Raw genomic sequence first — 17,791 nt, forward strand, 5'->3', positions numbered from 1 at the left:
CTAACAGGATGGTTAGTAATGACCTCTAGCCCATCAAGGCATTATGGGAATTCTTGTTGCAGACCTTCTGCATTGCTTTCGATTCTAAAATAAATCACTCAAAAAAACAGGGATCGAAACTCTAATCAAAGACCCTCCTCTCTGGCTGTATGATCAGGGGTTTGAAATTCTGCCTGAGGGGGGGGGATTTTTAGACTACTGGACATTCCCATGGGATTTGGTGTCAGCATTCACCAACGATGGGCCTAGGTGCTTAACAAAGTTAAGGCAAAATTTAATAGATGGAAAAGTTACCAATAGGGAATGATAGGTAGAATTCTGGTTTTAAAACATATCCTGATTCCGTCTTGCATTTACTTCCTCTCCTGGACTGGAGGCCATCCAACAGGAGAGGCCATCCAATGTTGGTAGAATTGTGGTTTTAAAGCATATCCTAATTCCGTCTTGGACATACTTCCTCTCATGTTGGAGGCCATCCAATGCTGACATCGAGTCTTTGGAGGCTTAATGTAGAAACTTCATGTGGAGTGGAGATGTAGAATCCTTCAAAGTTCCTAACGTTTCATGGAAAGTATGTACTTTGCCCAAAAAAGATGGTGGTCTTGGAATTAGTGATTTAAAGAGCTAGTAGACAGGATGATTGAAAAGTGGATCGTTAGAAGCCTATCCCATGCTGACAAAGATTGGGCCATGCTTTTGCACCATCACACTTCTTCATTTTCAGTGATTGGGCTACCTAGATGGAAGAGCTTGCCTTTTATCACCCTCTGTGTTAGTAAAGTAGCAATAAAACCCAAGGGAAGTGAATTGGTTAGGACTTTGTGGAATGTATGGAACAATTACAAAAATTGGATTAATCTAACTAACAATTTGACGTTCAAAGCTCATATATTTCATATGGATTCCATCTGGTTCTCGACAGTGTTTTAGAATTACATAGGGAGGGAGCTCTTTCCAACTGCTTGCAAGCTGCACAACAAGGGCTTGCATACATGGGGTGACCTTTGGGAATATAACCATCAGAGATGGTCGTCTAGAAGAGAGTAGAAAGAAATGTTCGGGTTGAATGGAGATGATCTTGACACTTTATTTAACAGGGTTGCTCTAGAATAGAGAGTTGTCTCAATGCATTCAATTGAGAGGCGACTTCTCAGTTAGGGCCATCACTTGGTCTAGATATGACAAGTTGCTGCCGACTCCTCATTTTACAGAGATGAATTTGTCGTCTGTTCTCAACAAGAGATGGAACAACCACCAATCATGGTGTTTCGGATTCGAGCATACTTGGTCTAGATGTATCCCCCCCAAAAATGTCATGTCTTCTATGGCTCATTCTGCATAAGGCCCTTTGGACTAATTGTAGAGCTGAAGATTGGGATAGGCAATGGCCGGTGTAAGATGTGCATGAGCGACATTGAATCCATCCCTTATATTTTTCTCACATGTGGGAAAATTCTGCTGTGTCTCCAGTAGTGTATGAGACCGGTCCACCCAAAAGCCCTTTCATGGAAAGAAATTCTTCTTGGAGAAGCTCCTAGCTGTTATATAGGATTATGGAATACTATCAGAGCTTGTTATTTATGGTCTATCTGGTTAGACAGGATGCTTCATGTCTTTCAAAACAAACAATCCAATCTATTGGCAAGTCTGAAGTTTCATATGCATGTGCAGATCATAAACAGTTTGAAAGAATCCAAGACGAAACTGGCTCTGCAGATATCCAAGACCTCGAACTTTCTCAGCAGTATCTGATGGACGTGGATAACTCTAATGCTGAATACTCTCTGAAAGCTGCTATCTTGGCCAAGAAGAAAGAAGTGGTTGCATCTTTGATAAAGGATAAAAAGCTGGAAAAGCAACTTGTGGAGTTTCAAACTGAGATAGATGTGACTAAGCTTTTGAAATAAGGTGATTGTAATAGAATGGTGTTGTGCCGAGTCTTTATGTACATGGGAAGTACAGTCATGTTTTCTTTCCACTTTTAATTTAATTTTAAGGCTCTTTCCAAAAGAAAAGAAAAATGCTGCCTCTATTTTTTCAAAAAAAAAAGTCGTAATTGGATGAAATTATGAAGAAAATTCTTCAAAACTGTGAAAAGTTACAAACCTTAAAAAGTACATCAATTCATTAATTCTCTTTCCCATGATCTCTCTAAAGAAAACCCGTACGAAAGATACTTAGAGATTCAAGGAAGACAGCTCCTAGAGTGGGGAGAGTGCGACAAAGTGCCAGTTGCGCTTCTTGAATCTTCACTTTCTTTTGACTATTTAGCTTTGGATGCTCCTCCGTGTCGTGAGTCGTGACTCGAATCAATCCTGTCAGTTTAGCAACTATGAAAATGGCGTAGTAGGGCAAGACGTTAATGCAACCTATTGATAGTGATCAGGATGTCTTCGGTCGCGACCTCCTCCACTGTTATGGATCATCATGGGCTGAGTCCCTTCAAGGGAGGGTCGAGAGCTTCAGTCGAGACGGGAGGGTGATTTGCTGTTCCAGAAATTCAATGGAGGCTGAGTTGTTTAGCAGAGAAAATGACCTTTAGGCTTTCCTAGTTTAGAAAAGCCTTGGTGTTTGCACTAGCTAGTTCACCCAGCCTTTTACTGCAGGCCTTGTCACCTACAATAACATGTAGATTTATTATAGAGTCACCTTGCCAGCCCATACACAGATGCGCCCGCTTGAAATCTATGGTGAGGGACGTAAGCCTTTATGACATTTTGGGGGAGAAAAAGACTTCAAGAGAGAGCCCACGTGGAAATTGTAGCTGGGACTGCTTGTTTTTTAATGCTGTTTGTGGTCGACGCCCTCTTCCATCTCCATCTGCACAATTATCACATGTGAGTCTGAGTACATATGTACGTGTTAGCTCTAGGAGAGCTGAGACAGTGAACCTCTGAAGGGCCGCCGTAGGAACATGGACTTGCAAGTACCATACAGTCGAAGATGCAGCGTTTCTATTCTGGTGCATATTGTTATCCTTGTACTTTGGCTTCACAGAGGAGAAAGTAGGATCACTCACACCCTACATACAAGTAGTGAAGAGGATGGGCGTTCCACAAGAGAAGAAAGGGAAAAGGACTTCTTAGAGTGGGTGCACACGGTTGGTGCAAGGGAACCTGGCTCAAACGCCGACAGCCAACATCATGGCTGGTTCCAAGCTAGTGAGGACGTGCAGCTGGGCGGTGCTGCTGTTGTGATCAATGTAAACAAGCTGAATGGGGTTGGAGACTTCACCACAGTGCAAGCCGCGGTTGATTCTGTGCCCAAGAAGAACTCTCAGCGTGTAGTCATTCAGATTGCGGCAGGAGTCTATGAGTAAGTTTTGTATTTGTAACTCGATCCTTGATCGTGTATTATGTGTTGTCCAAGCACTTATCAACCAGGGTATTATTCGGTGTAATGAGACACTGTCAATCATTGATGATGATTACTTGTAAAATAATCATATTGCATATTGTCCTAGGGAGAAAGTGTTTGTGCCCAAGAACAAGCCTTTCATTGCTTTCCAAGGCGCAGGAAAGGACGTGACCACCATCGTGTGGCACGACACCAAGGCAAGCACGGGCAAAACACAGAACAGCGCCACAGTTGGGGTGAATTCACAAGGCTTCATTGCCAAGGGTATCACCTTCAAGGTCGATCCCCCCCCCCTCCTCCCTCGACCTCCTTCCCCCCCTCCTCCCTCGACCTCCTTCCATGTAGTCAATTGGCTTCCTGATGCACGATTGCATCTCTTGATGGCCGAGATTTCCTTTGCATGCAGAACTCTGCACCAGCTCCTGCACCAGGAGCTGTCGGCGCGCAAGCTGTAGCCTTCAAGATTGCAGGGGACCAGGCTGCCTTTTACGATTGCAACTTCCTCGGAGCTCAGGACACCCTTTTTGATGACCATGGCCGGCACTACTTCGAGAATTGCTACATCGAAGGCTCCATAGACTTCATTTTTGGAGATGGTCAATCCTACTACAAGGTAAAACCATAAGAAGATCGTCGTATTCGTCAGAAAACCATCAATATGAGCTTAAGGCAAGTGCTGTATCCTTTACAAAATGATTGCAGCAGGGTAAGAATTATGGCTGATCGGATGTGCAATTGCTTGATCCTGGGTGCAGGGGTGCCAACTGCATGCACTGGCCGTTAATCCGGGGTCATTAACTGCGCAGAAGCGTTCTACACCGGGAGAGAGCACTGGGTTCTCTTTTGTGCAGTGCACGGTGAGTGGGTCGGGGATGATGTACCTGGGGCGTGCATGGGGGGCTTACTCTCGAGTTGTCTTCTCCTACACCTACATCGCCGACATCGTCATCCCACAAGGCTGGTACAACTGGGGCGTCACCGACAGAGAAAAGTAGGACAATTATATATTTTGAACATCACCTAGTTAAACAGAAGCTCGAATCAATTCACCCAGCTGATGGCTCGCTAATCCAAAGCAACTAACGTGTTGCATGTGGGATTAATGATGCTTTGCAGGACGGTGTTCTATGGGCAGTACAAATGCTCCGGCCCCGGAGCCAATGAGAACGGCAGGGTGGCGTGGTCTCACGAGCTCACGGATGCCGAAGCCGCCCCTTTCCAGACCCTCGACTTCATCGATGGAACTTCATGGCTTCCTACGAATTAGTCTTTAGCTCTACTAAGCTCACAACCATTCATTTTCTGTCCCTTATCTTCAATTATATCTACGGAGAATATATAATTCGTGTTATCCAGCTGCAAAACTTGCAGTTCATGAAATCAGGGATTTGATCACTTTACTTTTGGAGGACTTTGATCTAACAAGAACTGGAACGCCAACGGGTGATCGGTTGTTTGAAACCGTCCAGACTTAAGTCCATTTACAAAGAGTTTTGCTTTTATTGAACTATGGTTAAGTTATGTTGTAACTCTAACACGCCCCCCATAAAATAAAACTACTGATGTAGACTAAGTGCAACACCGCATGCTTGAGCTTTGGTATTAGCTTTGTGAAAAAGTATGTCCACATTTGCGTTGTTGAAGGGAACTCAAGGTGTATTTACACACTCTCGACCAAATCTCTAATGAAGTGCAGAGTGTGAAGGGTATAGGACGAGAAATGCCCATCTTTTAAGAGCGTTCGGATACCAATGCCTTCTTTTGAGGATATTGAAGTTGCCATCTATTGAACTCCTGTGAAGGACAATTCAATTGAAAATGTGCCTCCTAAAATGTTGGAGATGAAGCCAATTGTTGACCTAGGAGTGTCATAATCACTACCCCACTTTGCCATGAAACTGTGCCTCCTAAAATGTTGAAGATGTAGCCAATTGTTAACCTAGAGTGGCATTCTCACTACCCCATTTTGCATCATACTACCCAGAAAAGAATGGGTTAGACTTCAATCAAACATTCATGAAGAAGAATGGGTTAGTCGGAGGTATTTTAGTGCTTGCAAGCCAATGAAGAAGACCCGAGTTCAGCATCATGAAACTTGACAAGATGGTAGTAGGAAACTATGAAATGTTTCCAAGGGCAAGGCAATATAAAACCGTTAGCATGTAGTGCTTCTCATCTTCACATTAGGGAAAACATGGCTTAGAAAAAAGGCCCAATAAGGATTAGCTTACGTTTTTTATTATTTTGGGAAAACTTGCCTTCATAGTGGGAAAAAAGGCACCCAATTGCCTCTCCTTCATTCTCTCTCTTCCCCCCATTTTTACTTTAGAGACGACTTGCCTGTTTGAAAAAGTTACCAATATTTCTAGAGTTCAACCGCTTGCCTTTTTGGATTTTTTAAATGTTTGAGACTCCTTGACTTTTTAGTAATTTTTTTCACTTTCACACATGTGGTCCTTAAACTCTCTTTCTCTTAAATTTGAAAACTGCGAGTATAAGGACTTTATAAGAACACTTAAATGAGTTTTTTTAATTTGTGCATTTTTTAAATTATAAAAGGTTACATCGCCTTCAAAAGTAGTTTAAAGTCATTTTCAGCTACTACTAACTACCTATTTTCAGCTACTACTAACTACCTATTGAAGCTCCACACCTTTTTCATCATATCTCATACATATCTTCACTTTAACCACTTACTTTTCCAAATTTCTAAGCATAAAATATCTTGGGCCATTAATCACCCACTCATCCATACTCGCTTTAACATTACTCTATTCCCCCAAATTTGAAAGACTTTACTACAAGAGGCCATAAGATTGTGGTTTTTTTTTTCCATTTTTCCATTTTATTTTAAAAAACGTAATCCCAACTCCTAGAAATAGCTTTTTAAAGGCAGTCCTTTTAGGCTAATATATATCCTCAGCTCCTATACCCCCTATTTTTACTCTAGAGTTCACTTATTGTTTTTAATAAGTTGTCCCTTTTTTTTAGAGCTCACTAATCTTTTATTATTATTTTATATATGAGATTCCTTGCTTAACTTGTTTTAGTAATTATCTTGCTCTTTCACATATGCGATCGCACAAATCTCTCACCTCCAAATTTTAAAGCTACAAGAAGAACCCTCAAATTAGGGTTTTTTAAAACTTTTTAAATTTAGCATTTTTTGATCAAAAAAGAACTCGTAATCATATATAACCCCCAAAAGTAACAAGTTCATTTTCAATCAATAACTACCTTGTTAAAGCCCTACATCTTTCCATCATATCTCATTCATATCCTACTTTTTAACCTCTTAACTTTTCAAGTTTCTAGTCTTTAAATCTTTTAGGCCATTTACCATCCCCTTGTTTGTACTCTTACCTTTCAACAAAACTCTCTCTTTCCCAAATTTGAAAACTGTAGGTATAAGAGATCTTATAACTTTTTAATCTTTTTAATTTTTGTCATTTTATATTCAAAAAAGATATTTGAATCATATAAGACCCCTAAAATAGCTTTTCAAAGTCCTTTTCAAGTAATGACTACCTCTTGTAACCCAAACATCTATTTTCATCATATCTCAAAACTCACAAATACACATTTCTTTAGTATAACTCTATAAATAAAAATTGCATGTTAAAAAGATCTTAAAATGAGGACTTTTTAATTTTATATATTTAGTGTCTTTTTATTAAAAAATGACTCCCTAATATTAGGAAAAATATGTACTCTTTATTTTGCCCCTTAAGGAATGAATAAAAAAAGATAGAGTCCCTTTGATGTAACATCTCACTAATTTCCTATGGTTTCTAGAACTTCGTTTCATGTTTAAAGTAATCTAATTTTTAGAGTAATTTTTATTACATTTTTTAGTAAAGATAAAATTTTTAAAATTTTAAAATTCATTGAAATTTTATACACTTATAGTCTTTCATGCATATATGTTGTGTGAAAAATCCTAAATCCATATGAGATCTGTGAACAAAAAAATATGCTTTTGATAAACTTGAAAAACTAGACGAGAGAAAAAGATAATAATACCCAAGATATTGAGAAAGAAACATCAAATTGTACTTGTATTAAAAACACTTCTCATAGATTACAAGTACATTGAAACACAGGTTTACAATGCATCATATGATTTACTCAAATCATATTATCCATATTCAAACTGAAGGCATCACCATTATTACGAATCCTTCGTACAAGTCTCAAATCCTTGTCCACAATCTTGAGTGATGTGCTTTGCATGAATAGCTACCAACTGACCATCATGCATGAGGTCCATTGAATATGCCTCAGATCCTTCTTGAAGAGCTAGCAATGCTTGGGCTGACCATCGCTACACATTGTTGACTGTAGAACTAAGTCTTGCATAGAACCTATTACGAGACATTTGCTGGAGATCTTGCAATATCTCTCTCACCAGTCTTGCAAATGGAGCCCTCGGTATGACTAAGTTTGTACTTTTCTGATACTTCCTTATTTCTCAAAGAGTAGCAGTGCCTGTCTCCATCTACACTTCTTGTGACATGGCAGATGTGGATGCGTTTTGTACCTGTAGTAGTGCCTCCTTGATTATCAGATTGAGTGCGCTCATCACTATCAGTCTCCGTTGGTATATTGACCTGGGGCTGTTTTGGGCAAGTTTTAGTAGGGTCCCTCTTAGCACTTTGCTTGGTGCGTGCCATGCTTTGAAAGCTAGAAGACTATAAAATGTAAATGTCTCACCACTTATAAGCACTTATAAAGTAAATGTCTCACCACTTATTTATAAGCACTTATAAGTAATAGTTTAGTCAACTTTAAAAATAACACAACTGTTCACACACAAGTATGCATATACTCTCACACATAAAATCATTTAATATTATGGTTATAGTTAGTAAGATTATGGGTGATATATCACATTGGTTTAGAAGCTCTATGTGAAAGCCATTTTGGTATAGTAGAGTAATACTTGCATCAACAAAAAATTACAGAGTTTCAACTTGCATTTGCTCATTTAAAACACTTGACTCTTGGGTTTTCCACTTGCTTCCCTCTCTTTCTTGAGTTCTCAACCATTTAGCATGTTTCTCTCTACCTGATGAATTCTCAAATCGTGCCTTTCTTCTCTCACATATGACTCTGTGTATTGCCTGTGATCCATTGGACATAGGTTTCTTCTTCTCTAACCTTATTACTATCTTTCTATACCACCATAGAAGTAATTGCTTCATTGGATTGACATCATAGATTCCACCTCCATGAGCGGTTGTCTTTTGGAAAGCACATCGTGCTTGCCAATGAGATTGCTCCATGCCTTGTGTAGACCATATCGCTAAACTTCCTTCATTTGCAAAGTAAGGACCATGAGCATGCAATATATGCTACATCAATAAACAACGTAATCATAGTTAGTCTCTAAAACCATATCAATTAATTGTAATGTCACACTTACCATGTAATGTGTTATACTACTTGAAGTCGAGGCTTCATCAACTAATTCATAGAATATACCAATCACCTCAAACTCCTTGGAATCATTTGGTCCAAATGTCATCTTCTGCAAAAGCATTGCCACACATTTGCTTTTGCTACTCTAGTCTTTCCTCCATTGCTTCGATCAGGAGAACGGCCATATGTAACTTTTTCCAGGCTTCATATTTCTCTGGTTGTTGTACTAGTAGTTCTCCATTTTCATTTCATGGTGCAGAGAGGAATTTCCTTGCTTTTGAGTCGCCAAATCAAGGCTTGCATGGTACATTGCCGCTTGTTTCGGACTTTTTTTCATCCTTCTTTATTTCTACATGGCCTCGATGTAAACCCATCCTAGATAGTACTTCTTCCACCCTTTTACATGTTTCTTGGGCATCAGAAGCTACATGCATTTTATAAGCAAAACACACATATTCATAAACCAATTTGTCTATGATCCTTACTAGTGCATGCAAAGTGCAAAAGTGTACTCTTGTCAAAGGGATGTCAAGAATAGGATCCCACTTAGGATCTACTCGTACCATTTGGCCCCCACAGCAAACAAATCGATGACGTGTAGGACACCCTTCTCTGCGTGTTTCTTCCCATTCTTACCTTTCTTTCTAGACCGCATACAATATATGCAAGGAAACTCTGCATTTGCTGCATTGACACCAAACATGCACTTCAAAGTTTTGAGATCTCCAGCAAGGTGCCATTCCACTTGATAATCACCATAACCTTCCACGTGCAAACTTTCACCATGATTTTGATGTTACACTGTATTAGGTATCTCTGTCAAGTTAAAGAAAATCTTCAAAATCTCATGATCTTCCTTTGGTACTTCAAATGCAGCAAGCCACCAAATTTCATTCTTAGACTGTACCCTAAAGTAATCAGGATGACCAGGCAAGATGTTAGGATCAGTGCTCTATTCATGAGAGTTAGACTAACACGTTCTAACTTGTGAACTTCGATACTCTCACTTTCATCAAGCTGCTTCAAAACAAAATTTAGCTTGCCTCCACATTCTGCAATAGATATACTATAAAATTTTACCATTAGAGATTGTAACTTGCATACTCTAATACAAAATTGTTATTTGTGTGCAAGACAAACGACACTTCCTTTGACCCATCCTTGCATACATGTCGGTGACATAAGTGCATTGGCTCACCCATTAATTGTTCCACCTTACTGTTTAATGATTGTCATGTGCTTGCACCACATGAAATGGTTTAGGAAGAGGCAATACCCTTTTCTTTTGCAACACTTTTTTAAACCTTGTATCTAAATGTTTGTATATCATGCCATAAGACCAGTGAGAACTTATTCGTACCTTATCACATATTCCATGCATATCATTTGATGTGTGAAGAAATCACTTACCTCTTGTAAGCATTGGATGATAACTTCATCACCAACAAGTGACTTAAACTTTGGGCATTGAAGCACGCACTTCACCATATCTTTAGTGAGAACCTTTTTAATTCCTTGATTCACTTCATTTTCTAGATTGCTAAACATCTTTTGCATGTTATCACATTGTGCATAGATCCTTTGCTTGTATTGTCCATCTATCTTTGCCAACCTGTGCATATGTTTACATGACCTTTGGTGTTCACGTACCTCCCATGTCGTTGTGGACCCATACGTGACAGTCTTCTCTAGCATTGTCTTTATCTTCTTATTGCTAGCTTGTAAATCATTAACTTGGTTAATCAAACTAGCATTTTGCATTACCATGTCATGCATAGCATCTTGCAAAACATTGTTCTCTTCTTGTTTTGCCAACAATGATCTATTAACTTATTTCATGATCTGTTGTGCAGAAACATGGGCTTGGGTTGCAAGTCTCCAAGTATAACCCTGTAACCCTACATTACCCTTACAAACATATTGACAAATGATGTTAGTCCTGAGAATTAGGGAGATTATTGTGTAATAGGATCAGGTGGATATATAGACCTATCAACCCAAAGATCTATATGTTTTTTCCCTGCTATTTTGTGTAATTGCATCACCGATGGATTCATCATTGAAACCTCAAGTCTCTTGAACAATGGGGCATACTCTTCATCTAGCTGGAAGTGTATACTTCTCTTCTTAGAGCTTCTTGCTTCCTAAAACATAAAAAAACTAGAAACACTTAGATACATCACTATCTCCATTGAGTACAACCAATGCTACAAGAAAACTCACACAAAATTTCATGATTATTAACACATATGTGTAACTTAACACAACTTTAACACATTATTATTATTAACCAACAATAATGCACATACTGATCTTCTATCTGAGATACTACCAGCCCAATCAGCATCTGTGTACCCATGTACACATATCTTTGTCCCATCTTACTATTAACTTTATTATTTACGAATAGTAATGCATATAACCAACAAGAAAACATAGCTTATAGAACTCAATTGGACATAACCAACATAGCTTATAGAACTCAGTTGGACATAACCAACATCAAAACATTGCTAACCTCCATTTTTGTTCTCTGCTGCTTCTCTATGTTGGCTCTATGTTGTCTCTTTGTTGCTTCTTTCCTTGATATTAAGATTAATGAAGAGGGAAATGGTTTGTTGGCTCCAAGAAAATGGCACCAAAAAATCAAATCACTCTTCATTCTCTAGCTTTGTAGCGAACAAGTATAATAGAACAAGAGGGAAATACAAACTGTTTGGAGATGGAGGGAAATACAAACTGTTTGGAGATGCAAATTTGAAAGTAGAAGAAGAAATGAGCTATGGAAAGAAGAAATGACCTAAAGAGAAGAAGAAGCTCTATCACAAAAAAAGGAAAATTCATAATGCACTATTCTCTAAAATAATAAATCTAAACACATTCTTAAAATCTTAAAAAATGTCTATTCTTTTCAAATCTCTATAAAAAACATAAAAAACGCCCCAGAATGTAGATAAAGCACGGATCTACGTACTTGTAAAAAGAAGTTATGAAATACAAAGTACAAATCAAGATATTCCATTTTAAAGATAAAATCCTTATAGAGTCAGAAATGATTGTTTCTTCAGTCATAAATCAGTTTGGGCATTTAAGAATGTCATATCTTTTGAGATATTGGAAACCAGCTCAAATAAAAAAATAGTTTTTGAGATATTCGAGTTCTGAGCAGGTATGATACAGTTCTTGGACAATCAATAAAATAATAAGTGAATCTCTTATAAAACTAATATTTTGAGATGTACAAGATTCAAAAAGAGAAGAGAGAGGAGCAATATTATAACATTATTTTTACACTTTTCGTTGATCCATGGAAGAGAGAGAAAGCCCTTAGAGGGTCAGTTTGTGAGTCCAAATTTTTCCTAATGTTATAACTAGGCTCAAAAGTAAAATTATAAAAATCCTCTTAGGCCATCAACAATCACCCACTTGTCCATACTTTTTCCTTTTAGCATAAAACTCTCTTTCCCAAATTTGGAAAATGCAAATATAAGAGACCTTATTACTTTTTAAACTTTATCATTTTATATTCATAAAAGGTAACCCCTAAAAATAGCTTTTCAAAGTGCTTTTCAGGTAATAACTACCGTATTAAAACTCCACACTTTTTGATCATATCTCACAACTCACAAATAACATAACCGTTTTAATATAACCCCACAAATATAAATCATATCTCACAACTCACAAATAACATAACCATTTTCTTAGCTATCTATAAAAATATATATTTTATGGTTTTTCTCTTTATCATCTATATCTCTAATTTAATCTTATTAATCCTTCTTTAAATTGGCTTTAGACGAAATCATGCCTCTCTTAAAACACATTACTAATAGGAAAAATCTTAAGATCTCCATATTGTGTTGTAGAAGAGAAATATGCATCAATCTAATGTTCTTATGTAAGACAACCACTTGAGAGCTACTAAATAATGCATCCAATTATTTACTTAGACTAAGGTAAATAGACTTATGAGTTAATGGGGCTCTATCCACCACGTGACCCATTGACCTTAGATAACCTATCATTTTAGTGCTTTAACTAGTTTAACACATCATTGTTGCCCTTTAAGAGAATAGCATGGTGGGACGCGACTAGTGGTACGAGTACTCGAATCCACCAAAGAAGGCTAATGAAGTAGGGAAAATGCTCGGGGGGTTCACCTCTAAGAAATTTTATGTATCACGTGCGTTCAAGGGCTATTTAAAAAACCCCTTACACTTACATACTTTTATGAATAAAATTACCTCTTTTTCTTCATAAACTTATATTTTTTTTCAAAATTGGTTTAAAAATTTCCTCCTATAAATGTAATTCTATAAATTTTTTAAATTAATACACCCCTCTTGATGAACTCACGTGCTACACTTATATATTTTTAGGTGAATCTCCCAATGGAAAATGGGCTTCAATGATATTGTAAATGTTTAGTGGTATATTGTGGGTCTTACATGCAACATATACACACAATAAATTTTTATCTTCAATCAAATACTAAAGATCTAACAAATCAAGTGAAAAACTTAGATAATAAGAATAAAGAAAAAGAGTTACAAATCAAGGAATAAGAGCATGAATTAAATAAGCTTAAACCCAAATCATGTTATTTGATAAAACCCTAATCATCAAAGCAAGGAAACAACAAGGATAGGTTATAACAAATCAAGTGAAAAACTTAGATAATAATAAGAACAAAGAAAAAGAGTTACAAATCAAGGAATAAGAGCATGAATTAAATAAGCTTAAAGACAAATTATGTTATTTGATAAAACCCTAATCATCAGAGCAAGGGAACAACAAGGACCGGTTATAAAAAATTTATAGCCTTGTGATACGTGATGGTGATCGGCAAAGGAGAATTATTGGCAACAAGGTACATAGTTCACTATCAAATAATTTACATTAAAGTTGTAGAACTAACACTTTTGTTTAGTTTCATTTCAGGAATTTGATGCATGAAGAAATTCTCAAACGCCCAGAGTCTTTTAAAAGCTTTATTAGGAAGAAAGACATGTTGGACATTATTCGTGATCCCAATCACAAGTTAATTTGTGATTTATTCACCAAAGATATCATGGACATTGATGGCTTTTATGTGCAAATGATATTCAAAATACTTGTGATTTAAAATGCTTTTGAAGCATGTACCAATCATAACAAGGGTTGTGGGTCGGTCGGTGCTATCATGAAGGAGGCTCTTCACAAGTGAGGGATCATAAGAAACTTTCTTCCACCTCCATAGAAAATTTCATTGACAAAGCAGATGCACAATGCAAACATAAGATCCCTTGTTGATGAGTATTCCCATGGGGAGGGGGAAAAAGTTTTGAAGGAAAAATCAAAGTGTGAAATCAAAGTACTATACCATGCCTTCAACAACATTTTTGTGGATTTAAAGAGGCTTAAACAAGCAATGATCAAATTTTACGAAGTCTGTCAAGAAGGTTAGCATGATTTCAACTTTCTTATTTATCGATAAAAAATCTAATAACATGTAACTCTAATAATATGTTTCTTCCTAATCGTAGATTCTATGGAAGTGGTATCTTTTGTATTGAAGCTAAACGAGTGCCAAATGGTCAAAGGACACATGGGGCTTACACTTATGAATGAGGTGATGATACATGCAAAGGACAAGGACAAAGGTGCCATTTTTAGTGTTCAATTTGAAAAAAATAATTGGTGGTTAGGAGCTTTTGAGGTGTTGAAGAAGGACAATGAAATGATAGATTGGATGCCTCCAAGATGCTCTTGAACTGTTGCAGTCAAGCAACAAATAAATTGTAAACAACTTGAAGTTCTAGCTGTAGGTTTCTTTGCATTGGATTGGCAGTTAAGGAGGAGATTTGAAAACAATCAAATGTATGCTTAGTTGTGACACAAGTGCTACCTTTTTGTGAGCTTGATGATGAGCACAAGGTAGTAGTTCTTACCAAAAGTATGCAAGATGTTACTCGGGTTTCAAAAAACCATCGAAGTCATGCACATAGCTTCAACATCATTTGAAGATATGGTAGCTTTGCTGCTTGAAAAAGACAGAAGAAACAAGGAAAGTCAAGCAAGTAGCAATGTAAACTATGACAAAGCTTTTGTGGGCTCTTTGTGGGAGAACATAAGTGGAGGACCAACAAGAAGATTCAGTGCAGGTACTGCAAGAGAATGGGGCATAAGGAGGCCAATTGCTTCAAAAAGCTGGAGAAAGAGCAAGAGAAACACCATGCAAATCTTGTTGCTGAAGATGAAGAGGAACCTGTTAAATAGGAGAACATATTTGCGACAATGACATAAGTCTCCCTTGATGAGGTAGAAAATGAGTGGGCATTCTAGCTGCCTTTATCAATGTGTGTATCAAATAAGGGTTCTCTGCCTAGGGTAGTCCCCCTAAATTGATTGTATCTATGTGCGTTTGCCTTTAGTTTTATAAAAGGCTTCCTTTTTCTCTATATCCTAGTTAGGAACAAGGGGGGTGACTAAGTATACTAGCCTTGCTACCTCGGTCTTACTTTGACTACCATGGCACGGGAGGTGTAGATGGTGAGGTAGGGGGATGGGGTAGGTGGTAGCAACTTCTTTTGCTTTCAAGTCTCACCACCTTCGCTCCAAAGGGGGGATTGTTGGGATATATCGGTGCCTCAGTGTGTGTGAACAACCCCTCAAAAGGCTTAGATGTGTGTAAGTGTGTCATAGTGTGTGAACCCACCCTTATATGGATAAGGGTGCATTAAATAAAGGTCATAGGGTTTGGCATATTGAAAGGGCTATATATGCAAAGGCCTTGTACTTGATTTGATATTATCAATCAATCAAATCCTTGTCATGCAACACCTCTCACTTTAGCATCTCTTTCACACACACTCTCTCTCTCCCCTTCTGTCATAGCCATGGCTACCTTATTCGAACCACCATAGTTAGAAAGCTGTACCAACAATCTTAAGGCTAGTGAGCTGTTGAACTAGTGAGTAGAATTTGGCAAGGTGATCACTTAATTCTTCATTATCTAGCATTTTCAAATCAACTTCAAGAAAACCTTAGAATTAGTGATTTTGTTACCAAAAAGAGTCTCCAGTTTATCCCAAATTCACTTGGTGGTTTGTGTGAAGTCTATGTGATAAACAAGAGTGTCTGCCAAATTGAGACCAATTAGTGCAATAGCTCTGTCGTTGCATTGTTGCCATAGGTTTTTCTTTTCTAGCTCATTGGCTACTGTGTAATCATCATCTCCAGAGATTATGCTCCAAACGCCCTCCCTCATTAAGAGAAGTTGCATCTTGGTCTGCTAGGTAGGAAACCCAGCACAGAGAACGTGATTTTGAAAATTCCCAAATCTCTTTTTTTTTTTTGGAGAGGATTTTCTGCTGCTTTTGATGATGAAGATGCTAATGATAGGCCAAGGAGGTGGTTGCTCTGCAGGTCAAGCTAAGGCAGGTTCACAGGCCGGTGGGCGAGCTCTAACAGGGTCTGGCGAGCTACTTTTTTGAAGGCTACAATCGAAGGCTTTAATAAGCCTTAGTGCTAAGGCTTAATAGCCTTAATATATTTAGGCTTAACAAAAAGCCTTTGTGGTTGGCTAGCGGAGGTTCCAGTTGAAGATGCCCGAGGGCTAGCAGGGAGGTCAAGGTACTGAAGCGAAGCGCCCGAGTTGCTGGAGAGGCTAAGAAGCACGCAGATGTCATGATGTTCGATTGAAGGACAATTTTGATAAGGTTTAAAAAACCTTATAGAAAAGCGATGAATTGGGCAAGTGGCAGATACGTGTAGCAGCGTTGGTGGACCAAAGTGCAAGAGGTGTCACCAGGCCGAGACAACAAAGTAAGAGTGGAAGATGTAGAAACCGTAACACAGAGTGAAAACCGGTTCTCATACCAACTGTTGGTATAGCCTGCTAACTATGGTGGTTCAAAGGAGGTAGAGCCATGGCTATGATGGAAGGGGGGAGAGAGAGAGAGAACAAAAGATGCTTAAGTGAGAGGTGTTGCACGACAAGGATTTGATTGATTGATAATATCAAATGAAGTACAAGGCCTTTGGATATATAGCCCTTTCAATATGCCAAACCCTTTGACCCTTATTTAATGCACCCTCATCCATATAAGGGTGGGTTCACACACTATGACACACTTACACACATCTAAGCCTTTTGAGGGGTTGTTCACACACATTGAGACACCGATATATCCCAACACTTTTTACTTCATTTCCCTCTAACCACTTGTGCTTTGCCCTCTATTCCAAAGCATAAGTGTAATGAGAAAGAAGAACTAGGATGGATTGATGGAGATTGATAGAGTCATGTCATGTAACTTGGAAGCACCACTAGGTAGGGACAAAAAGCATCCTACAGATGAAGCCCCATCATTCCATTTCTATGTGGAAAAATACACTTCTACACATTACATGACATGAAAATAATATTCAATAAGTTTCTCAAATTGCATATTGACTTTGGATTCACTATGAAGCTCGATACTTGACCCATGGAATAAAATTTTTCCAAAGTACTCAACTCTCTAGAATCATACATAACGGCAATGTCAAAATACTGAAAGATGTCTGGGGACAATCATAATTTTTTCCAAAGTGGGGGATATACTCAACTCTCTAGAAGCACACAAAGGAAACATCAAAATAGTGAAAAATGTATGGGGACAAACACATTATGAAACAACAAGTATCAATGAGTGAAACAAAAGCTAGGCATTGCTAAGGTGAAGCTCTAAAGCAAGATGAGAGTTGTGGAAAGAGCTATGCAAGTGCACTACTACTAATTGTGACAAGAACGCAAGATTTGGGATTGTTTTAACAAGATTGTGTCAATCATACTCTACTAGCACTAAACAACAAAGAATATTTAATCGTACTATTAAGTACTACTAGCACTCAACAATGAAGCATATTCAAGTTAACGGTCACCAAGTTCACTCTACGTGCCATTAATAGTTGGGGGGGTTCATCCATCACCCATTACATGGTAGGTTTTTGCTATTATCAAGTTATTTACAATTATAAAGAGTTA

General features: G+C 38.0%; 1 protein-coding gene across 1 annotated transcript; it reads left to right on the top strand.

Annotated features, from left to right (window-relative positions):
* Positions 1-2,540: 2,540 nt before the first annotated feature.
* On the top strand, positions 2,541-4,774 carry LOC147631559 (putative pectinesterase 53). Its single transcript, XM_086807852.1, has 5 exons — positions 2,541-3,315; positions 3,464-3,635; positions 3,764-3,970; positions 4,113-4,348; positions 4,474-4,774. Exons 1-5 carry the CDS (start codon positions 2,915-2,917, stop codon positions 4,622-4,624), a joined length of 1,167 nt encoding a protein of 388 aa, XP_086663978.1. The 5' UTR covers positions 2,541-2,914; the 3' UTR covers positions 4,625-4,774.
* The last annotated feature ends 13,017 nt before the right edge of the window (positions 4,775-17,791 follow it).

Source organism: Cibotium barometz, chromosome 14 (assembly GCF_041138505.1).
Source record: "Cibotium barometz isolate CiBa-2024 chromosome 14, ASM4113850v1, whole genome shotgun sequence".
NCBI classification, from domain to species: Eukaryota; Viridiplantae; Streptophyta; class Polypodiopsida; order Cyatheales; family Cibotiaceae; genus Cibotium; species Cibotium barometz.